At 48.5% G+C, this 25,791-nt stretch overlaps 2 protein-coding genes across 2 annotated transcripts in view; both read left to right on the forward strand.

Annotated features, from left to right (window-relative positions):
- The window catches only part of LOC131289873 (transcriptional activator cubitus interruptus), a 45,612-nt gene extending 20,986 nt beyond the window's left edge, over positions 1-24,626 (forward strand). The window contains exons 2-6 of the mRNA XM_058319212.1: positions 16,429-16,892; positions 19,412-19,884; positions 19,951-20,676; positions 20,766-20,930; positions 21,038-24,626. Coding sequence (XP_058175195.1) covers positions 16,429-16,892; positions 19,412-19,884; positions 19,951-20,676; positions 20,766-20,930; positions 21,038-24,082 — 4,873 coding nt within the window. The 3' untranslated portion in view covers positions 24,083-24,626. The remainder of the gene's footprint in view (positions 1-16,428; positions 16,893-19,411; positions 19,885-19,950; positions 20,677-20,765; positions 20,931-21,037) is intronic.
- Positions 24,627-25,014: 388 nt separating this feature from the next.
- LOC131285072 (CLIP domain-containing serine protease B9-like) lies at positions 25,015-25,656 on the forward strand. The gene is made up of 3 exons (XM_058313930.1): positions 25,015-25,075; positions 25,142-25,373; positions 25,464-25,656. Exons 1-3 carry the CDS (start codon positions 25,015-25,017, stop codon positions 25,654-25,656), a joined length of 486 nt encoding a protein of 161 aa, XP_058169913.1.
- Positions 25,657-25,791: the final 135 nt, after the last annotated feature.

Genomic DNA, 25,791 nt, shown 5'->3' on the forward strand with positions numbered 1-25,791 from the left:
GGCCCGATGGTGGCCAGTCGGCGGCTCCGACCTGGACGAAAGGAAGGAAAAAATGTCCCGAACGATCGACGGGCAACGAAAGAGTGGAAACACTTCACCCGATTAATCAACTAGAGATGATCTCGATCTTGTTCGTTACGTCCGTGGTCGTGTTTGGACGACTCGAAAGTTGTCTAATTTGTGCCGATGTCGTTTGGTCGCATCGAACGGGTCGGGCTTTTGAATGTTTCACTTCAACACGGTGCCCTTTCGTAGGATTCCTTGAACTCTCGTACAGTGCAGGATGCCGCTATCGAACTCGAGCAGAAAGCTGGGGGAATGCTGGCGTCGTTTGGCACATCATTTACATGATCACATCCCCGAAAGCACCTTGCGAAGCACTTGGTGGGTTCTAAGAACTGTTCCCTCCTGGCCGAGATGCGATCGTGGTACGTCGGAGAGAAAGACGACGAATTTTCTCAACGTTGAATCTTACAGTATCTTCGCCAGAAATGGACGCACCAAACCACCGACCACAGCTGAAGATGATTTGCTGGCCACCTTTCGTACGCCACGCTATTTACCCTCGGGAAGCAGCGGAAACCGGTCCACGGAAACTTGTTAAACTTTGATTCCGCCCAACCGGGGAATGGGTCTTAATTAAGACATTTCTGCTTCTTTCTCTTCATCGTTCCGTCCATTTTCCTCCGCGAACGGAGTTCATGTTCTAATGAATGAAAGAACACAGAAAATGTATGGACCGGTGGACTGTTTAAAAAACAAACCTTCTCTTAGTGGCAGTGAGTGAACTTTTGCTACCCTCCCATCGCTCCCGTCCTCCCCCGTGTTACCCTCCAATGTCGGACACGCTGTTGCCCTGGGAAAATATCCCACCCAAATAATCATACGAGGATTACATTAATCTCATGGCATCTCCGCTGCTAGTAAGTCTAGCGTTCCATCGTGAAAAATCGCCCAACGATCATCTTCGTGGCGCAGGATTGCGCACGAAGCGCGACCAATATAATCGTTTCTGAATCACGTTCCCATGGCAGTTGCTCTGACCTGACCCAAAGTCCCCGGAGGAAGCATTAGCCACCGTATGTTTTTCGGGATCATAAATATAACTTGCCATTGTCTCTCTTTAATTCTCTCTCTCTGTCTTACTGCTCCTCCTTCTGGTGAAGATGCAAACCCAGAGCCGATATTGGTGGCACGATATGAGCACGATATTTTGATCGATTTTCAATCCATCGACACAGACGAGCCTCGAATAAAAGGGATGAAAAGGATCCAAAGCACATGAAAAAATCACATTTCCAGTGGTGCCCTTTTTTGATCGAGAATGGTTATTCAATCGGTTTTGCTTTGAGCTTCACAAATTTAGTTTGATGTCTTACGATGTTTCTACAAGGCGATCAAATCGTCCCGTTTTTTCGAAACATTGCATTAAAAGCGGACTAACATCATAATGTTCAAAATGAGCCCAAGGAGCTAATCTGGATGCGTGACAAAGTTCAACAAAAGTGGCAAACATAATGTAAAAACCTACAGTCGGAGACATTTTCAACGAAAAAAAAAACAGGCGTCAAATTTGGTAGCCTTGCTTAAAAGCCTGACAAGGTACGGTGGCCCAACGAAGGTAAATTGGATCATCCAGTCCAAAAGGGGAGACTCGCCAAATTCGTCGGCTTATCCGTTGCTTCCTCTCGGTTATTGCATCCGAAATGAAGTCGTCAGAAAAGTCTACTATCGAGGCGATTTTTTTCCGTTTCTTCGCTGGTCGTATAGAAATGGGTAAAATTTAAGCCGATAAATCTAAGCCATAAAAAATCTACATCTCTTTCGTCGCACCCGGCAATGGATTCGTTCGACAAAATAGCGACTGTGCTGTGCTAAAAAAATAAGCGTGGAACAAGCTCCCTTTCTTACCGATATTGCCTTTTTTCGTGTGCCTCTATGTTTTTGGGATCAAAAATCGAGAGCGAACTGTTGTTTTTTTTTTAAGTGTGTAGGTTTTTTTAACACAATAAAAAGTACTAATACCTCTTGACTTGTTTCACGTTACCTAACATTTCCGATTCATAGCAAAGTCGATAGAGAAAAACCAAACAATTTGTGCACGAAACATGTAAAATATTTTTCAATATTTAGTCAGCATATTTTTTTATTCGATTTTTTTTTTCAATATTTAGTTGAATAAGCCAGAGAGGCAAACAACAGGTGGCCATTAATTTTCGTAATTGAAAGAAGAACAAGGATTATATTGTACACACTTCTCTTCGAAACGAAGCGTACGTTAAACATTAATTACTTCGTTATGGTAATATAAAACGCAATTGAAAGCGACAGTTGTACGGAGTGGTTTCTTATAATTTATGAGTTTTTCAATTATAGTTGAAGTATGGGTACAAGAAGCGCTTCGCGAACCAATAAATTAATCTACTTAGTGTCGCTGTTGTTTGATGTTTGCTATCAGCTACCGTTTTTAGCAACGTGAACGCAAATATGTGCTGGCAAAATATCATCATCGTTTTTATTAGTTTGTACAAAACATTCCGTCGGTCTTTAGGGTAAACAATATAAGAGAGTGTGGAAAAAACAAATAAACGATCAGATTAACACACCTCAACCACGTTGGAGCCGGAGGAGGAGGATATGCGACTATGGAAGATGGGATTCTGTTAGTTTCTCAAACAACTCTCAATGCGGACTCGGTAGAATTACGGCGAAGAGACAGAAAGGCAAAGAAAACGGAAGATAAGAGCTCATCTATGTTCTCGCATGGCCATACCAGGTAAACGATGGCGGTTAAAGTGCTCATATTTCTGCGGTGTGTTGTGATTTTGAGAAAGTTGCATCGAATGAGCGGTAGAGAAAAAGGCGGAATGAATAGAATCTGAGCCAAACTGCAAGTACCGGGAAAACGATAAACAGGCATCACACAGCGGGAATGGGCCGCGAAAGTTCATCAGGGCAAAAGGGAATGGCAAGTAATGAGCCAAGATGCAAACGAGAAAATAAGAGACCAGAGCGTGCCTCAATGCTCCATCTGCAACAACTTATTTAAATTGATTAACTCGTATATGTTAATTAAATTTATCCGAGAGCACATTTATTATTTCAGTTTATTTCTTTCGGGGTTATTTTAATTTTATTTTCCATTTCCAGATCTCCGATTCGCGGGCTCGTCCGCGTTGCATTATTTCGTATTCATTTCAGTTCTCCTTTCACACTCCCACAACGGTTAGGGTATGTTGTTGGTCAGGTTCTGCGTCCGGTTCGTTCCGCAGTTCCGTGCCTGAACTCTGGAACCCGACCTGTGCGTTCCGCTGGTTCTGTTCTTTGACCGTACGTTTTGGCTGTATCATGTACGCTTTTACGCGAGCTTACGGTTGGAACAAGTTTGGCGGACCGTTTTGTTTGGTGCGCACACTTTTCCTCACGCTCCGATTACGGGGGCGATCGGAGAACCCTGCCGATGGCAGGTTGGCACAAAAATGGGACACAAGAGCACACCCGGTACAATCTCCGCGATTCTCCATGTGTTCGCTGACATGTGTTGTGGAGTTATTTCTGGTTACATCTTTCTTACAGGAGATCGCACTACCATGCGTGTGTAGTCAGTGTCTTTGGACGAAAATAACAAATTTATTTTATTTCCACTATCGCCCGCCCCGGTTCGCCGGCCTGCCCTTATTTGCTTTGCTTCTTATTTATTTAAGTACTTTCGAACACTCGTTCGTACGGTTTTTGTTGTCCTTACTTTCCTCCTTGCGTTTCATTGAATTGTACGATTGTGGGAAAATATCAACCAAGGCTGGAAGGTGGTCGGCGCAGAAGGTATTCAACCACCATTGCTTATGAATTATGGTGAATGATCACCTCAGTATGGAAGCTGCGTGGAGTGTGCACAAAAATGTACTCACTCTCAACAATACCGTGCGATGAATTATTTAACATTTATTTGCATACCTTTGCTCGGTGGTACAGTGATTGTTAGCTTCCGTTTACGGATGATGGCTCTCGAGTAAGTCCGTTACTCAACGCATTTGGAACCGACTTTTTGATCTGCATGCTGAGCTGAAGTATTCCTCCGCCAATCACCGAACGTAATTGATAAATTATGATCCAGCAGAATAACGCAAAACTGAGCGCGTTCGCGTCTTCATGCATGGAACACAAGTGGAGAGCCATTTGTTAGAAGAACAGTGGGTCCACACAGCTCGTCAAGCGTGAAGTGGATTGCTCTTTAGATTTTTCTTTATTACAACAAGCGCTATCCTGCGACGAGCGGGCCGTCGCAAGCGATAGCACGTGGTTCTTATCCGCAGTAATTAATCGGCACCTTTCCGCACCAGTAACGCATAAACCGGGCAAAACTGATCGCGTGGCCCTTCCGGCTCTGCCGACCCTAACCCCAAACGAGCCTCCGCCCGCAAGGAACATAAATCATGTTGACTCATTCGGTCCGTCGCGAACTTCGTACTTTTTATTTTTGCTGTCCCTGCCTGAGTGGCCTGCAGATGGGGACGGTACGGCGTAGGCTGACGCGGTCAGTGCGTACAGACGACACAAACTCTGCCGAGCGAGTTGTTCCACTGTACTACCACAGCTTTGTCCCGAATGTGATCTGCTGGCGTGGAGTGGTTTAATGACGTATGGCTCGGTGCATTACCAACCACTCACGCGGGGAATGCATCTGGTCGCACGATGTTTACACGCTTGCTGCCTTTCTGGCTTGGGGTGATGATTTTCGCCCGATGGTTGGTAGTGGTGGTGGTGGTGGTGGTGAAAATCAGCGATCGTGGTCGCCGATAAGAGACGTCGTGCTTGACCATGGTGGTGCGATCGAGTCTCACCGATTTGCATCACATGTGCCATCAAGCCAACGCCTCTCCCGTCCGTGCACTAAAACCCTGTAATTAATCACATTTTCCAGAAGGCGGGGGACTGAGAAAAATCGCTCACACCATCAGACAAACACAGTGTTACAATCGTCATTTTCTCGGTTAGGTGGTCATGAAATTATGTGCTTCCGCAACGGACGCAGCTTGTTGTGATTCGGAGTGATGTATATCGAGCGTCTTTGCTGCAATTTTAGCAATGAGTAACATTGTAAAGCTTCTTCGCTTGCTCATTCTCCCTGTGACCATTCAGTTAACGAAAACATGTTTCAACAAATGGTTTGTTGTGAAGATGCATTCCGATGCTAACTTCCACTCAGTCTTGCATATTATTCGTTCACGGTTTGTTGACAAGGGGCACCTTATGGCAAATGAGTTAATTTATTCGTTTACATTTAAATTGCACATTGATTATATATCGTATCCTATGACCGGTTTGTAATAAACATAAACTGCTGACTTGGATCTTGAAAATGAATTTGTAAATTTAAATCTGTGTGTTCTAACAATAATAATGAAAAGAAATAACCTTATTACGATTTCAATTCTGTTTTTCATGTACTGAAATGGAAATGTAATAATTATTTTATTACTTTTTTGGGCCTATTTTGTATTGTTAAGCGATTAATTATAATGCAAATTAAGTTTAATATTCTAAAAAGGTTTCAACCTTACTAATGATGAAAAGTGTAACTCTTGTGACATGACATTTAAAGAACCATTGACCACAACCATTAAGTGTAAATAAAAAAAGAATAGTTTTTTTCGAAGCTACATTGGAGGTGCAAAATAAAGATATTTATTTTGAAAACAAATATGCACCGAACCAGATATACGCCCCACGAACAGCAGTGGGTAACTAGTTGTACGCAACAAAGGTTTGGTATCTTTCGGATATCGGACTCGATCGCAGCGCCGCCGCCAAAGCTCTGCCTATCGATTGGAGAGTATCCATTTCGCGATTTCGGCCCATTTCCGCTGCGGCGACGTACGATCGATAGCAGTAGCGACCGCTGCTGGTCGGTAGTTGGGATCGGCTGTTCGTTCTCTTTCCCATCCTTATTGATCCGGTTTCGCCGGTGCGCACAACGGGATCCCTGATGGGCAGGGAATCACTGGAATCGTTATTCCGTGCATGCTAATTTATACTCATTAGATGGAAAGGGAAACCGGCCGGGAGGAGGGCGGTTTGGCTTTGGGTGGATGGAATAAGAAATGGGTGATTTGGTTTCGGTGATAACCTTTTTGGCAAACTCACACGTGAAGGAGCAGATTTAATTTACCTATGTTGTTGAACTTTCAGTTTAGCGGTTTACAGTTTCACGGTTGACAGATATTCCTGTTCGAGGGACAGTTCAAGAGCTGGGATTGTTGTTGCTTGATGTTTGGTAAACAAAACAAACCCATCTGTGAACGTTCGAAACTGACTGTAGAACGCCCCGGGGTCAGTGTCAGGAGGGAAACCTCTTCTACTTCACCGGAGACGTTCCAGCTGGCCGAATGGTTTCCCGTGGGCAGCAAAGAGCCGAAAAACGTACCAATACAGAACGTCTAATTGGGCGGAAAAGTAATAGGATGGCACCGTAAAATGTGGCTGTCGTCTTCATCGTCGTCTGGCTGAAGGAGTTATTTTTGATTTCCGATCCATTTGACAGGGCGTACGCCCCGTGTGATCTCCCGTGTGAGGTAGAAAGAGAGAATTGTACTCGAAGATCGAAATCGAGCGATGGAAACCCCGTTGATCGGGAACGCTCGATTAGTGTATTCTCGTCATCGAAGCGACCGACGAAGGTCGATAACACCGGAAACGTACGTTTGACAAGTTCCACCGGAAAGGTTGCTGGGAAAACGGGCGCGTGTGACAAGAAAAAAAGAAACGGAGTTGATTTTCCATCCATTTCGGTTATTTTTGTGTATGCAAAATAGTGAAATATTTCAACAACGTCGCGCTGCTTAAACAGTACGCTTAACTCAGATGAAGTGGTATGATAATATATGGTAAACTTATTAATTTCCGTTCTAGAAAGAAAGATCGATCGTAATGTTAACACTGATGGGTTATTGCGCTGCAGAGCGTGAGAGCCAAATTTGCTCCCTATCGTCTTCGACGTCGTCATCGAAGGTCCAAATTAACGTGAAATCGATAATTGATAGCTGGGCGCGCATTTTAAGACACGGTCAGATGTCAAATCATGGCCAATTGATCAATCCGAGGGGATGGCCATCACTTAACCGCGCAGAAGCCAACCATCAATCTGCACGATAGTATAATGAACTTGCATCGAGCCGTATAATAACGTCGTATCAGTGTGCAGCGGGGATGTGCCGATGTTTTTATACACTCATCCCGTTGCCCTACGCTGCGGTCAGACGCGCCGGCACGTGACGACGGCGGAAGCCGGAGGAAGAAGGCGATGGCGAGTGAGTAAATGAAACTGATCATATAAATCGCAATAATCATAAATCAGATAATTTCTGTTTCGGCCACATTACGGCGGGTGACGCTCGGCAATAACACGAAGTGGAGCGGAGTAGAGATCTTGTCGTCTTCTTGCCGGTCGCGAGACCGTCGATCGTCGCCCCTGTCCGCTTTCCGCCTTCCGACACCGGTGGCCTTCGCACGCCTCCGGATAAATTGAACATCAGATGGCGTTTAGGAAGTCGTCGTCGGTCCGCACGCTCTCGCAAGAGCGTACGATCAAAACAGTGTAGCGTCGTCTTGAGAGCCGCAAGCCGAAGACACGATCTCTGCGCCACATAACTCGGTCTCCGGGCCTGGTCTCCGGTCCAGGTCGCATCGACCGGTCGATAGTGTTGTCTTCCAAGTTGTCGACAACTGTAGAGCCAGCGGGGAACGGGCAGCGTGATTCGATGTGCTCTTTATTTGCTTTCATTATTTGCATCAATTCGTGCAGTCTTCACGACACACCGCCATCTGCTTCGAAGTGCGCTTTTCCCGTAGCATGTCCCCGGCAAAACATGCTCTGTGGCGTGTTTCCGCATTGGCAGGCAAGAGGGCAGGCGTTATTCACGAGGCCGAAAGGCTTAGACGATCCGCCAGCTGCGATAAGGCCGTTCACCATCGGGCCATCGTCACCAAGACGCGGCCGAAGACGATCAATCTGGCGTATCTTGGCCCGCGTTCCGCCGTTTATCAACCCGACCCGGGCGAAACGGGTCCGAAACGGCATTACCGTGTGCACCGGCGGCGGTAACACCGATAGCGCAGGGAAAAGGCATTAGTTTGCATGCTCATGTTGGGCCTCGCGGCGCACTTCGCGTCGAGGTTCGAGGCGAATCAAGAGCGCGCCTAATGCGATTGTAATTGATCGATTATTGGACGTACCTCGCTGGTGGCGAACATGAGCCAAACGCGGTCAATCGGGGCCGGCGGGCTCCTTGATCTTTTCTTACCGCGAATGTGTGGATAAAGCATTTCCTCGGCCAAGTGAGTAATGTGTTCAATTCTGCGCGGAGGTCTTACTTTCACAGCTTGCCCACCTCGGAATAGAGGGGACTGTGCTGGGCAAAATAAAGAGGAGGAAAAACGGCTACCCCCAGAACCACCAACCGGGCAGAGAGTTGATTAAAATGTTACACCCTACACCCCCCCGGACAGGGGGTTCTACGGACGAAGGGCACTTGAGCAATTTGGAGCCATGAGCGCTTACAAAATCAACGACGGGCGTCTGCATCGTCGTAAGGTGATCCAGCTCGTCCAAACGGCCGAACTGAAGGATGGCCAAATGGAAAACAAACGGACGGACTGCTACACGACAAGTGAAATTCAATCCCTTCTCCTCCGAAGGCGTCCCCTATTGGGCTTGTAAGTAATGCGACACAACGGGACGAGCGAAGTTTCACACTCGGGGTGGGGGACAGAGGCCCGGTTGTCGGTGATCGCGGTTAACCACTAAAAAGGCCAGGCAGCGCCTCCTTCCCACACGCAGACCACCGGCTAGCGCCAAATAAAGACACTTATTTCAACACCTCGTTTGAGCCACTTCATCGTAAATGGGGTGTGTCAGTGGGGCCGATAACATACCACCCTTGCGGACCTCTGCGAGGCGTGACATGGTGCGAGAAAACAGTCCCCATCGAACCTCCGGCGTCGGTCCTCCAACTCTCTATTGTTTCCGCCTCCCAAGCGTCGCAGCGCGGAACGCAGCACCCCCCCTGGTGTCAATAGACAACGATAATCGCGCATAACCTTAACCACGCCGCGGAGAGCCCGTCATGATGGGATTGAGCCACGGACAGCACACACAATCTTTGCGCTTTGATCGATCGCAAAGTAAGCGATCGGCTCGTAAGATTTCTATCGGGAAGGTTAGAAGCGGGAAAGCCGGAAAACCGGGGAGGGATGCAAAAGCTAATAAATAATTAATAACCTGCGCATGACTCCTAGACACTTTTGTAAAGTCTGTTCGATCGGTGGGACGATGTCGGTTACCCTCCGACGGGGAATAGGAAACAGTATGGATGAGAAAAGGATTCCGGCTTGGTGGCAAATACTGCCATTACGTTGGCGAGAAGGCTTGGCATTCACGCATTTCCGAGCGACCGCTAGCCGACCAGAAAAGCGCTTACAAATGTATTCATGTTTTCATTAATTCATTTATTGAACGGCCGCGGCTAAATATGGTGGATGGTGGATATGTTTGTTGTAACCCTTGGAGGTACAATATTTAAAAATAACATACTAATCATGCTTTTTTCTTCTTTAGGCAATATTGATTTCCACCCAACTGAACCCCGTTACACTTACTTGCATTACATATTCAACTTGCAGTATTCAAAACTACAGAACTTGCTTCAAGTAAGATTCATGCATGCATATAAATGTAATGCAAGTAGGTTGAAGAAAAGCAACGAAAGCAGCGGAGTTTTTAAAAGTTTATTTTACAATATGTTTACGGTTTCAAAACTGTTTTTCTGTTCAAACGGGAATTACATTACCCTGACGTTAGTTAAAACGGAGCAATCCAATCTTGGTTATATCTCGATTCTATGCCAATGGAGACGCGCGTATACTTTTGGACTTTTAAAGTTTTCCAGAGCTACTGAATGTGTGTTCCGTAAGGGTTAAATGACAGTGTGCAGCACGTGGTGAAGAGGTGCGTCAAATTATTGAATATAATAGAACACAAGGGAGAAGAGAAGCAACGGCACGGACCGAAGAAAAACGGTTTGAATAGCTCGCGAAGGAGGTGAGATTTGCCCGACGGTTGTGGGTATGTTTTACAAATTGACTGGTCTTTTTTCTTCCCCCCAACTGCAGTTAGATGCGCGAGGTAGAGGGAGAGAGCGAGTATCATGAATCAAATTACCCATCGAAGCTCCCGAGAGTGTAGGACGAGCAGAGGAGCGGAAGAGCGGAAGAGCGCCTAGGTGCAGCAACGTGGGCGGGGACCAGTTGGTTGAACGTCGATCGCTTATTAGTTAATGTGTTTCATTTACTTGTACTAACAATTTACTTATCACCATTGTTCCAGCCGATCGTTTCGCGCCATGATTCTCGCCACCCACCACCCCGTCCCTCAAGTGATGCTCGACGGTGGGAGCGGTTGTGGATCGGTGCGGAGGAACACTATTTCGTTTCTGTCCTGGCGCGAGACTTCGCTCTTGTCGCGAGACGGCTGCTGTCGTTTTGGGATCAGAAGGAGGGAGCAGGCGAACCGCGAGCTGGTCTTACGCAGCGAACGATGGAAGGGCCCGATGCAACGGCGGGAGGTCGTTTGCATTCCGGGAAACGCTGCACTTTTCTCCCGACTTCGCCGAGTCAGCAGCCAATCAATGGCGAAAGGGCAAACACAATGCCAACAATTTCTCGCATCTCGCTGCGACACTCGATCGCTGTCGACGCGGTTGTCGCCGTTGCTGGGAGGTGTGTGTGTGTGTGTGCAACCCACTCGAACTGTGGGGGGATTCCAAAGGGTGAACGAGACAAGCGTGCGGACGCCATATGACCGGCGGTGGAAGGCAACGACAAGCAAACGCACTCTCCAGACAATTTATTATGCGCCCCGTTCATGGCATGCGCGCATGATCGCCGCCGACGTGGTGTTGGTTGGCAAAAATTGTCGCCGAAGGTCCTGCGGACGCAGAGCGGGGCGATGTTCCAACCCCGGTCCGCGCGCATTCGCGGGCCGATGTCACTTGGAGGTGTAATTTATATGCTGGCGGTAGTACTCGCGTGGCCTAGGCCTGTAGGACAAAGCTCAAGCTACGGACAACCACACTAGAATCGGCGAATGGCCTTGTGCGCCCTTCCGTCGGTCTCTGGCACAATATCGGGCGTATTTGTGCATCACTGCCAGTTGTTTGTTTCACTAATTATTCCTCCTCCGGGGTTCGGGGTCCGGGGGAATTCACCGCTACTTGCATGGGCTGTTATTTGGGCATTTAGGCAAATAAATCATTTCGCTGGCCCAGAGGACGCAGGGCGCTTCTTTCAGCGCATACGGGGAGCTTCCGTTCGCGAACAGCGGCCCGGGTCGCCATTCCGCCGGTAACGGTTTCCTTCGGGGGGTATGTGAAACAAGCCACGAAAAAATGGGTTCCTGTAATTCGCATGAGATCGTAATTAAACTTTTACGACGCTCATCATTTTCGGCCGACACGGCCTTAGCTCCAGCGTTGAAGCCCCGATCCCCATCGGGAGGCCCCGACGGTCCCGGCGAGTTGTAGCGTTTTTTATTTGTTTGTTTTAAATTATAGATTGGACGCTAAACTGTTTCCCGATGCCGTGTTACGTAGGGCACTCGCTGCATACGTTTAAGCAGATGGTGTGAAGCATGGGCAACAGAGCAGCCAGCTCTCCAGTAGTCGAGGGGCGAACGTTTCGGCTACGCATGCGTCTTCCTGAATTTTAAATCACGGGCCGTAAGCTGCTCAGCTGCCTTTCCTTGTGGTCAGTAACACGCGCATTCCCATCGCACGCGCATTCCCGATTGAGAAGCGCAAATAAACAACCACAATTTGTCTTACGCCACGGATGTGCAACGGAACCTGGCAAAAATACACCTCGTGATTTCTACCTTGAAAGAGTTACTCCAATTATTTCCCGAAAAAAAGGCTCCTTCCAATTCATCGCCAATCCGGCCAGGATCGCGTGTTTTTGCTTGCTCAAACACAACACAAGTGTATGTGTGTTACGCGCAAGACCGAAAAATTAAAATAACAACAACAAAAAAAGCCGCACGAAGCTGGGCGGTAAAGAACCGTAAATATGTAATTACTTTATTATTTTTCATTCCTTTCGACATTTCGCTGCACGATGATGTTGTTCGAGGCGATATGATTTACCTCTTATCCGTTTTTGTTTGGTTCCTCTTTTTACGATCTTGATTCCCATGCGGGAAGCAGCAAGGGAACGAAAGGAACTGATGGCCAAGCAATGAGCGCTGCAGGATGGCATTCCGCAAGGGTATAATGATCAATAATAATCAACCACAGCAGGCCGGGGAAAGGTGCTTACCAGCCGACAACGATAAGATTTTTCTTTCTCTTTCGGCCCAGCAATCACATTTTAGGTCAATGGATTGACCAATTAATGGCTTATCAACGAGCTCTAGTCGACGGTTGGTGCCGAAAAATGTTAACACATGCCGTGATGTTTCGGAATCCTGGCGAGTGAAGAGATCCTTTGGCGCGGAAGTAACAGCAAAACTCGTGGTGAAAGAAACCCCGCCACAAAGTTAATGCTAAGTTGTGACCGTGCGAAACAGCGCAGTTCGTTGAAGAAGACATTAAAATAATGGAGCAATTGAGCAGAGGAGGCAGGGTGGTTCGGAAAGGTAGCAGACCACGAATCCCTGTTCCGCGCACCAATCGTCGCCGGTGGGCGATCGCGCGAAGGTCTCCGGAATCTCCGCCGTGCGTTGCGTTGCAGCGACGACTGACACAAACAAAGCATCCTCTAGACGATGTATCGCTTTTTCTGCAAGTTTTACTTCACGCGATATCATGATGCGGCCGGACGCGGAAGGGACACTGTTGCGGTAGTGCGCGCGAGCATTGATTGTAGCGATTGTGTGGCAAAAGGCAACGTTCAAATGAACCTCCTGTGCAACCGTTGGGGGGCCTGCGCCTGCCGGTCGGTGCGAACGCTCGGAGTTTCGATTCGGACACGATCGCTCTTTTCGCCGCAGACTCCGGCGTGCCGAGGTTCGCGTGTTGCGCTGTCCGTTTTGCCACATCGTTCGAAAGCTGCTGCGCCCGGAGTCGGTCCAATCGGCTGGAGCAGCATAATCGCCCCGCTCGACGGTGGAGAGCATACTGAGCGAGGGGTCCAGCATAGCTCGCCGTGTTCGATCGCGTTGGGAACGTTCGATCCGTTCCGTGCCGGCCGCGGCCGAGCGTGCCAACACGCCGTGTGCGGCATTTCTAACAAATACATAAGCTAAGCTGCTCGTGCTGGTAGTGGGAGGCGTCCGTTTTCTGCCCGCTTACCTGACGCCGTCGACGGATCGCGCCGACGGAAGATCGATCCTGGTGGGCGTGACCACAAGCCGGTACGGCCTTTCCTCCCTTATGTGCAGCGCTCCATGGCCGGCCGGTTGTGCGGTGGTATTGGATGCCCGATAGAGCGTTCCGCCACTTTCGCCGCCGAACAAACGGATTTGCGGGGCGCATTGCGTCGATCCTCCGAGACACGCTGGCTCCACAATACCACCGCGGTGTACACAATGTTTCATTGCACGGCACGGCAACCATGGGCTGCATAATGGTGGATGGGAATATTTGGTCTTTTGCGATGCCTCGAAGGAAATTGTTTATTTTGTTGCCCTTTCACCGTTGCGGAAAAGAATACACCTACCGTTGGTGTCCTTTTACCTCCCCGCAAAGTGGAAGAATAAATTGAACCTGACAGCAACAGCATCCCCGAGTGGTATATAATTTCGTCTCATCGTCGAATCATCCTTACTCACACACACGTCAGATCTAGATGATCAGTGTAGTGTTCTGCTTTTCGATTCCTTTCGATTCCTTTTTTCTTAATGTTATTTCTCAATTATGCACAATAGTTCATTCGCCCGGGAATCGCGTTGCATCCGTCCTGCATTCGACCGCACCTCCCATGGCTGGTCGTATGACGAACCCAGCGTAATAGATAATAATTTGTTTATCAACCAAAAGAAATCACTCCCCCGGTTGTATTTTCCACATCCTGATTTTTCAAGCCCGCAGCGCAAAGATCGCGATCTTACAGCAGAACTTTTCGCGCACACCCGAGCTCAAAGTATTGTCGAGTTTCGGGTTACACATGATGGAGTGCTCTCCTCGACGGCAGGCTTCCTGTTGTTCCATTCCCCCGGGGGTGCTTTCCTCCGTCTACGCACCGCCAAAGATCGACTCGTTTCCCAAACCGTGCCTATTGAATTATCGGGTTAGCTGAGATTGTTTTATTTCGCTGGAGATCGTGATTTATTTTCCTCCTTTCCCCGTTTGCGCAATGCAACACAATTAGAGATGCACTTGGAGACCGTTTGTTGGTCGTACGGCCTTTCGTGACAAAGGGCGAGGGGAAAGCGGCCAGCCAGCTCAATAGACCACCTTCCAAAATCCGATCCCCGGAAGATTCGTTTTCCGGGCCCCTTCGCAGCCGCGGGTTTGAAATGTCGAACCACCCGGTGTTCCCGCATCCCTGCCAAGACCTAAGGCAAGAGGAACCTGCAGTTGCGACCGATGTAGATGGTGCTGGTGGATGAAGTTTATCACCGTAAACAAAAGAAACTCCAGCCGCTCAAAAGGGAAGGATCACGTTGCACTGCGGATGCGAATGCCGTTGCTTGGCGTACCGGTTGGCCACCTCCATTCTTCCATTTTCTGCCGGTCCAACATGCCTGCGGACTCGGTAGCGACCCGCCACTGGCACGACGAGGCGTAATGTTACGTTCTTGCAGGCTGCCGGTGGATGCCGGGTTCGGGCGTGCGAAATCCGAGAGCACTGCTCTATGGTGTGTTCCCCGTTTAACGCGCTTGCCTCGTCATCAGTATGCGAGCGATCGTGAGTGCTTCAATTTTCTTTTTCCCTCTAAACGATGGTATTTCCTGTCGCCGTGGTTCGCCAAAAGAAGCGAATCTCAGAAGGAAGTTCAACGTACATCAGCACTAACTCAATACAAGTGCTACAGGACGTCCTGAACATAAGCGTGGTGTCAGATGCTGTGGCGTCGAGTTAAAGCTAAATTTGCTAAATCTACTACTGATCATAAACGCAACGCTGCTCATGACAGCACAACTCCATCGGAAGGAAAGTCTCAAATTTTGAACAAATTCTATTTTTTCATTTAAACTTACGGGTGGTCTGGATTGTCACCACATGAAACCATACTCTAAGTCTAACTGTTTAAAATGGTCCGAGTTTTGCATGGAGCTAGCACTCACATTACTACAGGATAAGCAAAAAATGTATAAGAAGCTCCTTCGTTATTTTTTCAGTGTTTTGCGATTGTTTGGGACTGTGAGTTTATGTGTAGCCTCATAAGTATTGGATTAAAATCTGTGCGTACATAAATTGTTTCGGCAAACTTTTAGCAGATCATGAATTGGCAAACTTCTAGTAGATCATGATTGCTAAATAAACATAGTCGGTGGGAAAAGTGGTTTTTTGTCGTTTAATTAAAAATAATATATGTATGTACACGAGTGATGAAACATTTTACTGATTTTTATGTAGGGAAAAAATATAAAAGTTTCGTTAAGGATCATGATAGCAGAAGAATTAGTTCCTTAAAAAAATATTAAAATATATTCATTTCGGAAGATCTACAACTGATATGAAAAATCGCTCCCCTCAGGTTCGATGATTTGTTCATTTGTTCGCCAGAAAAGCGGTAATATCACCGCTTCTATCAACTCCAGCTTGGTGATGTCTCCATCCATCACGATCATCGTGTGTCGTAGGTCGAGGTACACTTTCTCGTGTTTGATCGATATCTTTTCAATTGGATAAAAACGTAACCAAACCCCTCGGCACGGCGGGCGATGGAAGAGCTAGCCTCAATTTGAATATGGCGGCCATTCGACATCGTTGCGCGCTGGCGACCAACATGCCGCGGAAAACAATGCTTTAATGTATCTGATCTTTCCGACCAAGCCGCCGACACCGTCGGGGATGAAATATTAAAATGTTAAAAAATAACACCGAACGATTGCAATCGGCCGGGGCAGCTTTTCTTTCCCGCCAGTGTGGCCCCTTCTTCCCGCCATTGGAAGTATGACACGTTCGCCGTTCGCCGAGCCATTTACATGTGGTCTGCGAGCTGCGCAAAACCGCCCTGCAAACAGCTTTCTCGCTGAGGAGCACGCGTCGGGCCTGCGCAAGCATTGATCTTGTTGAGATGTGTTCTCAAATTGTGCAGCGTGATGCAAAACGCAACGGCTCGAAATGTACACGTGCAGAAATTATGTTTTCGTTTTCCCGTTGCGTGGCCTACAACAGTCCATCGGCGACATTGTCATGTGTTTACCCATGATCGTATTTTATCACGCTTTGCTAACCTCTTGTCTGTTCTCCTTTCCTTTCTCTTTGCAGCCTCGCGAATAATGCCAACTTTGCAGAACTGCAATTTTTGAGTGCCCGTCGAGCGGCGGTTGCCGCGGCCGTAGCCAGCGCCGAGGCCGCACATGCCAGCGGCTCCGTATTACCTCCTCATCCACCCGCGTCCGCCACCATCGTACCGCTCACAATCTCTCCGCCGGCCACTTCCGGTGCGTCACTGAACGGGGACGGCGAGCGCTCGAGCAGTACCGGCGGGAATGGCACGACTTCGATTAGCAACGGCACTTCACCGGCGGCCGGAGCGGCTGGCGGTTCTAGTCCCGGGCTGCCGACGCCAAACGGCACCACCGGAGCGACATCGCTGGGTTCATCTGCTGGCCAGACCAACATCCCTTCCGTACCAGTGCCACATCCCAGTGACTTTCATCCGGCGTACAGGATACCCGGCTACATGGAGCACCTGTACTCGCTACAACACGCCTCTGCGTCCCTCCACGGTAAGGTTCTTGTGCGACCCGGAACGACCTTGTCACTTGCCGCCCCATATCCATGCCGCGAGCAGAGCTAAACGATCAACGAACGCCGGCATCAGCCGGAAGTGTCCGTTCGGGAGACGAAGCAACCGTCAACAAACACATCAGAACACATCCCGTGTGCCGATACGACGATGCCCCTTGTTGTTGTCGTTGCGGTCGTGTAACGCACGATGCAAACAAATGCTTCCATTAGCCGTTAAAAATATACCTGCCATTGCGGGATGTCGGTGGGCCTTCATTTCGGTTCGGCTGTTGTGCATGTCTCTCGCCCTACTGCTTCCCCTATCGATCATTCTACTTGGCGCTCGTGGGATACGTATCCGCCTCGGGTGTACGGTTGCCGCGGGTCTGGTATTTTAACTACCGAATGACTAATGTCTCCCGGTTCTCCTTCCGGTTGCGCCGCATCCAAACGCCGATGGTGTCGGGGTCGTCTCGCGAAACCTCGAACAACGCCCGAGCGGCAGGCCCCGGGGAGCGGGGTGGGAGTCAAAATATTATTTCAAAAAACTCATAAAACTCACTGCTGCTTCTGTGTGTCGTACGTATCCCCGCTGTGACGTTACTGGCCATTCGCAAGCAACAAGATCAGCACTGTCGGCACACGCCGCCCCCAGTTCCCCATTCCAGGAGGACGGTGACGAAATAGGTTCGGGCAAAACATTTGAATGAAATAAAAACAACAATAAAATGCAAACAAATTACACCCACTCTTTCTCGGCCGCGTGTGAAACCAACAAACACCCGGGCCACGGGAGAAGGAAACAGAAGTGCAATCGCGGGTCCAACAACGACACGCCATCGGGTCGTGTGGAACGCCGGGAGCATTTCTAAGCTAAACGCCCTGCCAGCCGCCAACCGGCCGAGGCTGGAAATGGTTTGCGTGGTGCGTGCAGCACACAGAGGAAGGGTTACCTATTTATAAGTACGAACACGTTCTAGTTCTTAGAGCCAGAGACGCGCTTCAGGAAATCATCCAATGCTAAGCGACGTACTGTACATTGTTCGCCTCTGGTTTGTTGTCTTCTGGAAGAAGTTCCACGATGATCGATTTAACGATCAAGCCTTGGTTCAATTTAGCTAAAAGTGTTGTTTCACTGTTCGCGAAATCATCGTTCAACCTCGTTACCAAATGTATAAAATATGCCATACGTCGTTGCTTAGTGTCGGACGTGTTCCCTCCAGAAGAGTATCTCGTGAATGTCAACCGATCTTCATTCATGCTTGCTAACGCCATCATTTCACTAGGTTGCGTGCCAAATGGGTTTATAAATGCAGTCATACCCTCGTAAATTAAATTTATGTATGAAAAAAATACGCGGAAGACGTACCCCAACCCCAGGCAAGAAGTTGCGATCCTGAGGAAAACGTTGTAAGAAACCTTGATCGTAAACCGCGCTGAGCATCCCGGTGTCGGTGCGGACATACCGCATCGTTTCATTTTTCGTGTTGGAAAAATCGGACGAGGGCAATTTATCGAAGTTGTTCGCTGATACGTGGACGGTTTGCAGCACGTGTACAATGTGACTAATTCGCGAACAGGTTTGTGAATATGGTTGAGCATCTTCTCGGTCAGGTTCTGCATAATGCGCCCGTTGCTTTGATCAAGTTGGCGGCGCCATGATCATGCAACCGAATGACAACGATGCAGTACGTCCATTTCTGGCTACCAACGATGGCCTCACAGTCTCGCCGGCATTGGAGTGCACTTGGGTCGAATTCGGACATCGTTGTGATCTTCATTGCGAACGCCTGCCGAATACCAAATATCTAACGCGCATACCAATGACTTGTAGTTCACGCAGTGCGCTTTTGGGCATATCGATTCGTCGCTTTTGAGTAGGGCTCATGAGTCGTTGTTTACATGTCTTCTTTTGCTTGCGGTTCCTGCATTTGCAACCTTCCAGGAAAGCAAACGAAAAGAAATGTGTTGTGGGTGGAACCCGAAACCTGCCCCGAACAACAAGCGACGCAACTCACGCCCCAGCGCTGTGTTATGCCTATTGCCTTGAAGCTCTAACGTGTTTTCGGGTTGCCGTGTGGCAAACGATGTTGACCGTAGAAGTTGGCTTCGATGGTGATTCCGTATTAGATATGGAAGAGTTGTCACCATGCCAGGCGGACAGTTGTTGCTCGGACACGCTCATGAAAAGGACGCGAAGCGTCAGCGCGGGCCAAGATTCGACTATGTTCGATGGCACTTTTATGGCCGGTTATAAAACCGTAACCGATGGTTTCAGCTGCAGCAGGGAGGCCATTCAATCGAGGAAAGCGAAAGAACGAGAAGTCAGGTCCTTGTGCGATGAATGACATTTCAACAATGATCATTAATGGTCTCGATGATCTCGGCCACTAGAGGGTGGTGTTGCATTACAAATGAGATATCAATCGTTTTTCGTACCCATATGCGTGAGATAATTAACGTCTTACTTCCGATTGGCCATATTAATGGTTTTTTCTTCTTTATTTTCATTCCGTAGGCCTTGGGCTGACATCAGAGTACATCAACGCCCGAAACGCAATTGCCGATCTGCATCCGGCCAGTTCACTGGCTAGTGCGGATTTTCACTTCAGCATCGACGCAGCTAGCCGCTTAAACAGTCCCCGGCCGGGCAGTATTCGGGCCAGCGTGAGTCGCAAGCGCGCCTTATCATCATCGCCGTACTCGGATTCGTTCGATATCAGCTCGATGATACGGTACTCTCCAAACTCTCTTGCTTCACTGGTCAACGCTTCGCGTAGCAGCAGTACCAGCGGTTCGTACGGCCATCTATCGGCCAGCGCGCTTGGGCCCACCCTCGGCATGCACAGTGCTATGCCACCTCACCTGCAGCATTTACTGCGCAGCAGTGGCTTCCTACATACACTCCCAGGACACCACACGCCGACGGCCAGTATGTTCTCACTGTCGCATCATCCGCTGCATCCAGGGCATTCGCTCAGCAAACCACAGGTACGACACAATACTATGCCCAAACAAGATTCCCATCTAACAAGCAACCAAACTTTTCACTCGCAGCAAATAACTGATCTCTCGAGCAAGAAGCAAGAACAACCCACATCCAGCTCACAAGTGACCCGTGTCGAAGCGGACAGCGCCAGTACTGCACAGCAGAAAAAATCCCGCGTTAAACGGGATGGAATACTACACGTGCCTACCCACAAGGGGAGTCCGCAGGACGATCGTGCAACAAAAATCACCTCGAATAACCATCTAAGCCCGACCTCTACCCAAGGACCGTCTAACCAGGGATCAAATTTGGCCACCTCCACAACTCACAACGGTGGATTAAATCTGAGTCCTGTGCATCCAGAACTGGGCAGTGGCGGACGAGGTGGTGGTTGCGATCTAGCCGGTGGAACTCTTGGTGAAGGTGCTGGTGGAAGTGCAATGGACGTAAGTTGCAACAATGGTAACATGAGCAACGCAATGGGAATGTGTGGTGGTTATCGAGAAGTGGGCGGAATCGGTCATGATGGGGGGTCCAGAGCGGATACGACAGAGCCAAAGGATGAACCGGGAGATTTCATAGAAACCAACTGCCACTGGCGAGATTGTTCGCTGGAGTTTAACACCCAGGATGAACTGGTGAAGCACATCAACAACGATCACATTCATGCCAACAAAAAATCTTTTGTCTGCCGCTGGGACGATTGTTCGCGAGACGAGAAACCGTTCAAAGCACAGTACATGCTTGTGGTGCACATGCGTCGTCATACGGGTGAAAAACCGCACAAGTGCACGGTAAGTGATGGGCTGGACTCCAAATGAAACGAACTGTTACTTGTACCAGTGGACTGTTTTGCAACAATTCTACTTTCTTTTCGTTTCAGTTCGAAGGCTGTTGTAAAGCGTATTCAAGACTGGAGAACCTTAAGACTCACCTTCGTTCACATACGGGCGAAAAGCCATATACCTGCGAGTATCCGGGTTGCAGCAAAGCATTCAGTAATGCATCCGATCGTGCCAAACATCAAAATCGAACTCATAGCAATGAGGTAGGCAAATATGTTCGATTCTTCTTTATGGAAATATTTATAAATTATGAGGGAGTGGTAGAGGAGGAACCCGTTGTTAATGAATTGGTCGTCTATTTTTTTTTTAGAAACCATACGTTTGCAAAGCACCAGGCTGTACGAAACGATACACTGATCCAAGCTCGCTGCGGAAGCATGTGAAAACGGTCCATGGAGCAGAATTTTATGCCAATAAAAAGCACAAAGGCAATAACTATGGCGGCGGTGGAAGCAGCGGTGGCGACGGTGCTGGCGAAGACGGAGAAGGCTCGAATCATATGTTCGATAGCAGTCCCAGAAGCGAGGATAAGACAACAAGCATGAGCAGTCCTAGTATTAAGTCGGAGTCTGATGCCAACTCACCGACCCATCCGCCGATCAATAGCCCCATGTCCATTTCGGCACTCACCGCTGGACTCGGTGAAGAGCTGCATGACGGAGGAAACATGCAGTTGGGCAGTATGGTGGGACTTGATGATCCCGCGTGGCCATACGTTGACGAGGATCTTGAGGTGGCCGACCTACCGTACGTGCTGCGTGAGATGGTCGATCTCGGTGGGGCGACGGGAGCTGCGACAGCAGTTGCGACTCGCAATAATCCTAGAAACCGGTTCAAGAATCGCATTAACCATAAGAGCTCTCTGCTCGGTAGCAATCCACTTTCCAACATACCGGAGATGAACAGTGGACATATGCGTAGCTTTGGTCTCGGGGAGCTGAACAAAAAGATTACCGATCTCAAGATGGAACCAGGCACTACGCCACCCCCGCAGCCAATGTCACATCCATCGCCCACGATTGGCAAAGCTGGCCAGACGGACCTACAAATGCGTCCACCCGGTCCACCATCATCCACGACCACGGCGACAATGATGATGATGAATGCGTACCTCAATCCAGCGCAGAACCGACGCGATAGCAACAACAGCACGACTAGCAGTTCATACTACAGCATGCGATCGGCGGATATTAGTCGTCGCAGTAGCCAGGCATCTCAGCAAAGCTCGATCTCAACCATGCGACCCAGTTACTATAACTCCTCGTCACTGTACGATCCGATCTCCCCGGGCAGCTCTCGACGATCTAGCTCCATGTCGACGGCCACGACGGGTGGTCAAAGCTTGCCACCACCACCTTCGTCTCATCTGATTGCTACCCATCTGCAACGGTTCGGCGGAAACGGTCAGATGATGAACTCCATGAACGCCATGGGTGGACAATCCGGTGTAAACGGTTCACGACACTCCATTCCGAACAACACGAGTAATGGGGGTATGAGTTTCTTCGGTCAACAGCAGCACGCCCCAGCAGGACAGATCGATAGGCGTATGTCGGAACCCGTGGCTAGTGGATCACATACTACTACCAGTACCGGTAATGGTATGCTAACTGTCGGTCCAATGGCTGGCCGTATGAACTCTCAGTATATGAACCGACGCATGGTACCAGCGAACCCGCAACACAGCCAACGGAGTGTCCCAACTTGCACGGCCACATCCGGAGCTGGAGATGGTGCAGCACCGGGCTCCGGAACGGGAGTTGCTTCGATGAACAATAAAATTTCTAATCCTCCCAACACTGGCAAGCTACACCCGAACCAAGAGGTTGTACTGGACGAAGTCGAGGAAGGTGAAATGGTGGAAAACAAACTGGTCATCCCGGATGAGATGTTACAATATCTCAATCAGGTAGCCGATATGGCTGGAGACGTAGGTGGGACTAGCAAAGTTGCTAATCGAACGACCACCGAAACACCCAGTGATCCATTACCTGGTGGCGGAAGTAATTGGAACGCAGCGCAAAACGATAACGGTGCATTCGGCGGTGGTGGTGGTAATAGAACGATAAGCCGCCCTCACCCAGCCGTTAACTTTACCCAACCTCAATCGAACATGCTAATGAGCCCACAGTCACAGTATAGCAACGACGATTGTAGCCTTATGAGCAACGTTATGTCGCCACAAACACCGCAACACCAACAGGTGATGTCACCGATGATGCCTGATAATACGGTTGCCCCCTTAGCCCCAACCACCAGCAATACCAACAACTACTCGATACCTTCGCAGATGATGTCGCAACAGACACCAGCTACCCAGGGTCAACAAACTCATCCTCCCGTTCAGTGTCAAATGATGCACAACGTTAATGACATGCAAAACTTCAATAATAGAAACAACAGCTATGGTATGAGTAACAATGGCACCGAAGTTTATTCCCAGCAACAGCAGCAAGAACAGCAGTTTCAACAGCAACAGCAACAGCAGCAACAGCAGCAGCAACAACAACAGCTACAACAACAACAACAACAAATGCGTCCAATCGCTTGTTCAAACATGATCGGATACTATCACCGAACTGATCAAAGTGCTCACCATTGTTGTCTTGCAATGATGATGCAGGGATCACTTCACATCAATCAGCCTTCGGCTGCAGGTCCATCCAGTCAGCAGCAGCAGCAGCAGCAACAGCTTGGAAATGGTCCAATGCAGCAACACCAGCTGCAACAGATGCAAAATAATCAGCATAAGAATCCTTTCAGCATCAATGTGGCCAGTTTCGCCGCAACCAGCAACAATCAGCATCGCAATTCAACGGCAGCGGAGAACATATCCGGCAATGTCGCTAGGGCGAACATTGAAATCCAGTGTGGAGACATCAGCCAATCTCAGATGTCTCCCGCAATCGCTGCCATTACGCCGAGCGGTGCCATAGCCCCGCCACTTGGTGCCAACGGATGCCAGCAATCGATCGAAAATTCAGTTGCGATTGCTGCCCCTTCGGCTCCACCGCAACCGATGGAAAGCAGCCTTCAAACACCTCCGCTACCATCCACACCGACCGGTTTTGGTGACCCTACGGCTACTGCTGCCCCGCCACCCGCTTTGCCAATGTCACTTACCGAAGACAACGGTATTGTCATGGCGCAAGCGACAAACAACGGCAGTGCCATGGGGTCTGACACGTACCAGCGCACTCTCGAGTACGTTCAGAACTGCCAGAATTGGAGCGAATCGGCAGCCGACATGGTTAGCAGCAGCACGCATCCGTCGTCGAACCTGGTCATTAACGATATGAGCACGTCGCTGAGCTCGTACTTTGAGGAAGACCGTTACCTGCAGATGATCCAGTAGAGAACAAGAATGCCATTTCTTCTCGATCAACGGAATTGATGCCCATCGCGGAAGTAGTGGATTAGCTATGAGATGAACACAATTTCACGATTTCGAAAAGAACACCCATCCTGTTCAATTATCTTGAACAGCAAATTCTGCCATACCTTGATCAGTCAAAATGCGATCGATCGATCGATAGGCTGGTCGGTTAAACGAGTTTCCTATAGACTTTAATTTTATTTCGACCCAGGCGGCTTTGCGTGTAGAATGACTGTGGCTATTTTCTTCTTTGTGGGAGACATTGTTTATCCTTTACTCTCCTTTTTTCTCTTTTATAAAGATGAAGGTTTGAAAATGGAAGAAAATAGATTCGTTGAAATCGTTTGTTTGTATCATTCTACAAAGGTTGGATTGTACATAGTATGTAGACCATGTACCATTGTTGGTGCTAAGAGGCAACGTTTAATGTATCAGAGGAGGTCATTGCAAAGACAAAGCTTATCAACAGGCACCGGATCGGATCATTTCATTATGATCGTATACTTGTAAGCGATAGGTTGAAGCCGGCTCCTGATAGTGTTTAACTTCGATTCTGGCTTCTAGAAGTACTTTAAAATTGAAAAGAATGTGAAATAAATGATTCGTTGAATATAAACCAATAATCCCACATTGTTTGACTCATAATTATTCTCTTAAGTAATGCCAGAATCTTAGACTCAAAGGGCAAAACCCATACACACAGCTTGTGTTTGTTGAATGCTCTGACTAGCGTTGCAACTATGAATAACAAGTTTCAGCACCGGCGCTGCGATAACGTTTCGGAAATTCCACTTGTAAACTGACAGACGCATCCCTCGAGCTCTGCTTGCACCAACGGAGATTGTCAGATGTGATCCATTTGATGAAGTCATTCACGAAGGGTGACACGCTACAATAGCATATTAACAACCATGGACTTATACATAAAAGGTTATATTTTTTTAGTGCTGATCTTGACAGTGCAGGGTGATTGTGAGTAAACAAGTTTAATTAAAAAGACGAGTGAAGTTAAAATTGCATTGATTTCTTTCGTTTAAGGGATATTTCCGGATAAGGTACAATTTGATCTAAGCGAAGTGTTGAACAAAAGGTGCGGCGAAACGCCCTACACCGAACGGCTTAAGCCAGAAAATGGTAGAATATTTGAGAACCCTTGGTTGATCATGTTTCGTCATCCAGAGGAGAACGATGGATTCTGTCATGGAACGTTGCTAACCGAACGCCATGTGCTGACTACGGCAATTTGTACTGAAACGATTGTACTGAATGAGTAAGTACGGGAGCAATGTGGTGATCACGCGTACGTCGCGTTAGATGTGCCATGTTTTTTAACATGATCAATCGATCGACTCTTTTGCAGAACGATTGCCGTTTTAGGAGAGTATGAGCGCAACCGAGATCTCGACTGCGATTCGAATGGAAATTGTACCGACCCGATTATGGAGCTGACAATAGGAAACTACATTGCTCATCCGGGCTTTAAAGGATCTTCATTTGAATATGATATTGCTCTTGTAGTCCTAAATGCAAATGTCACGTACAGCAACAGTTGAGTATTGACAATTACTACACTACCAGTGTGTAGGAGCCGGAATGGTACGCTGAATGGATGTAACACCTTGTTCTCTGTGTTCCAGGTATTCAGCCGATTTGCTTGCCACTGACTCCGATCATAGCATCTTCCGTAC

Source organism: Anopheles ziemanni, chromosome 3 (genome assembly GCF_943734765.1).
Source record: "Anopheles ziemanni chromosome 3, idAnoZiCoDA_A2_x.2, whole genome shotgun sequence".
Lineage (NCBI taxonomy): Eukaryota > Metazoa > Arthropoda > Insecta > Diptera > Culicidae > Anopheles > Anopheles ziemanni.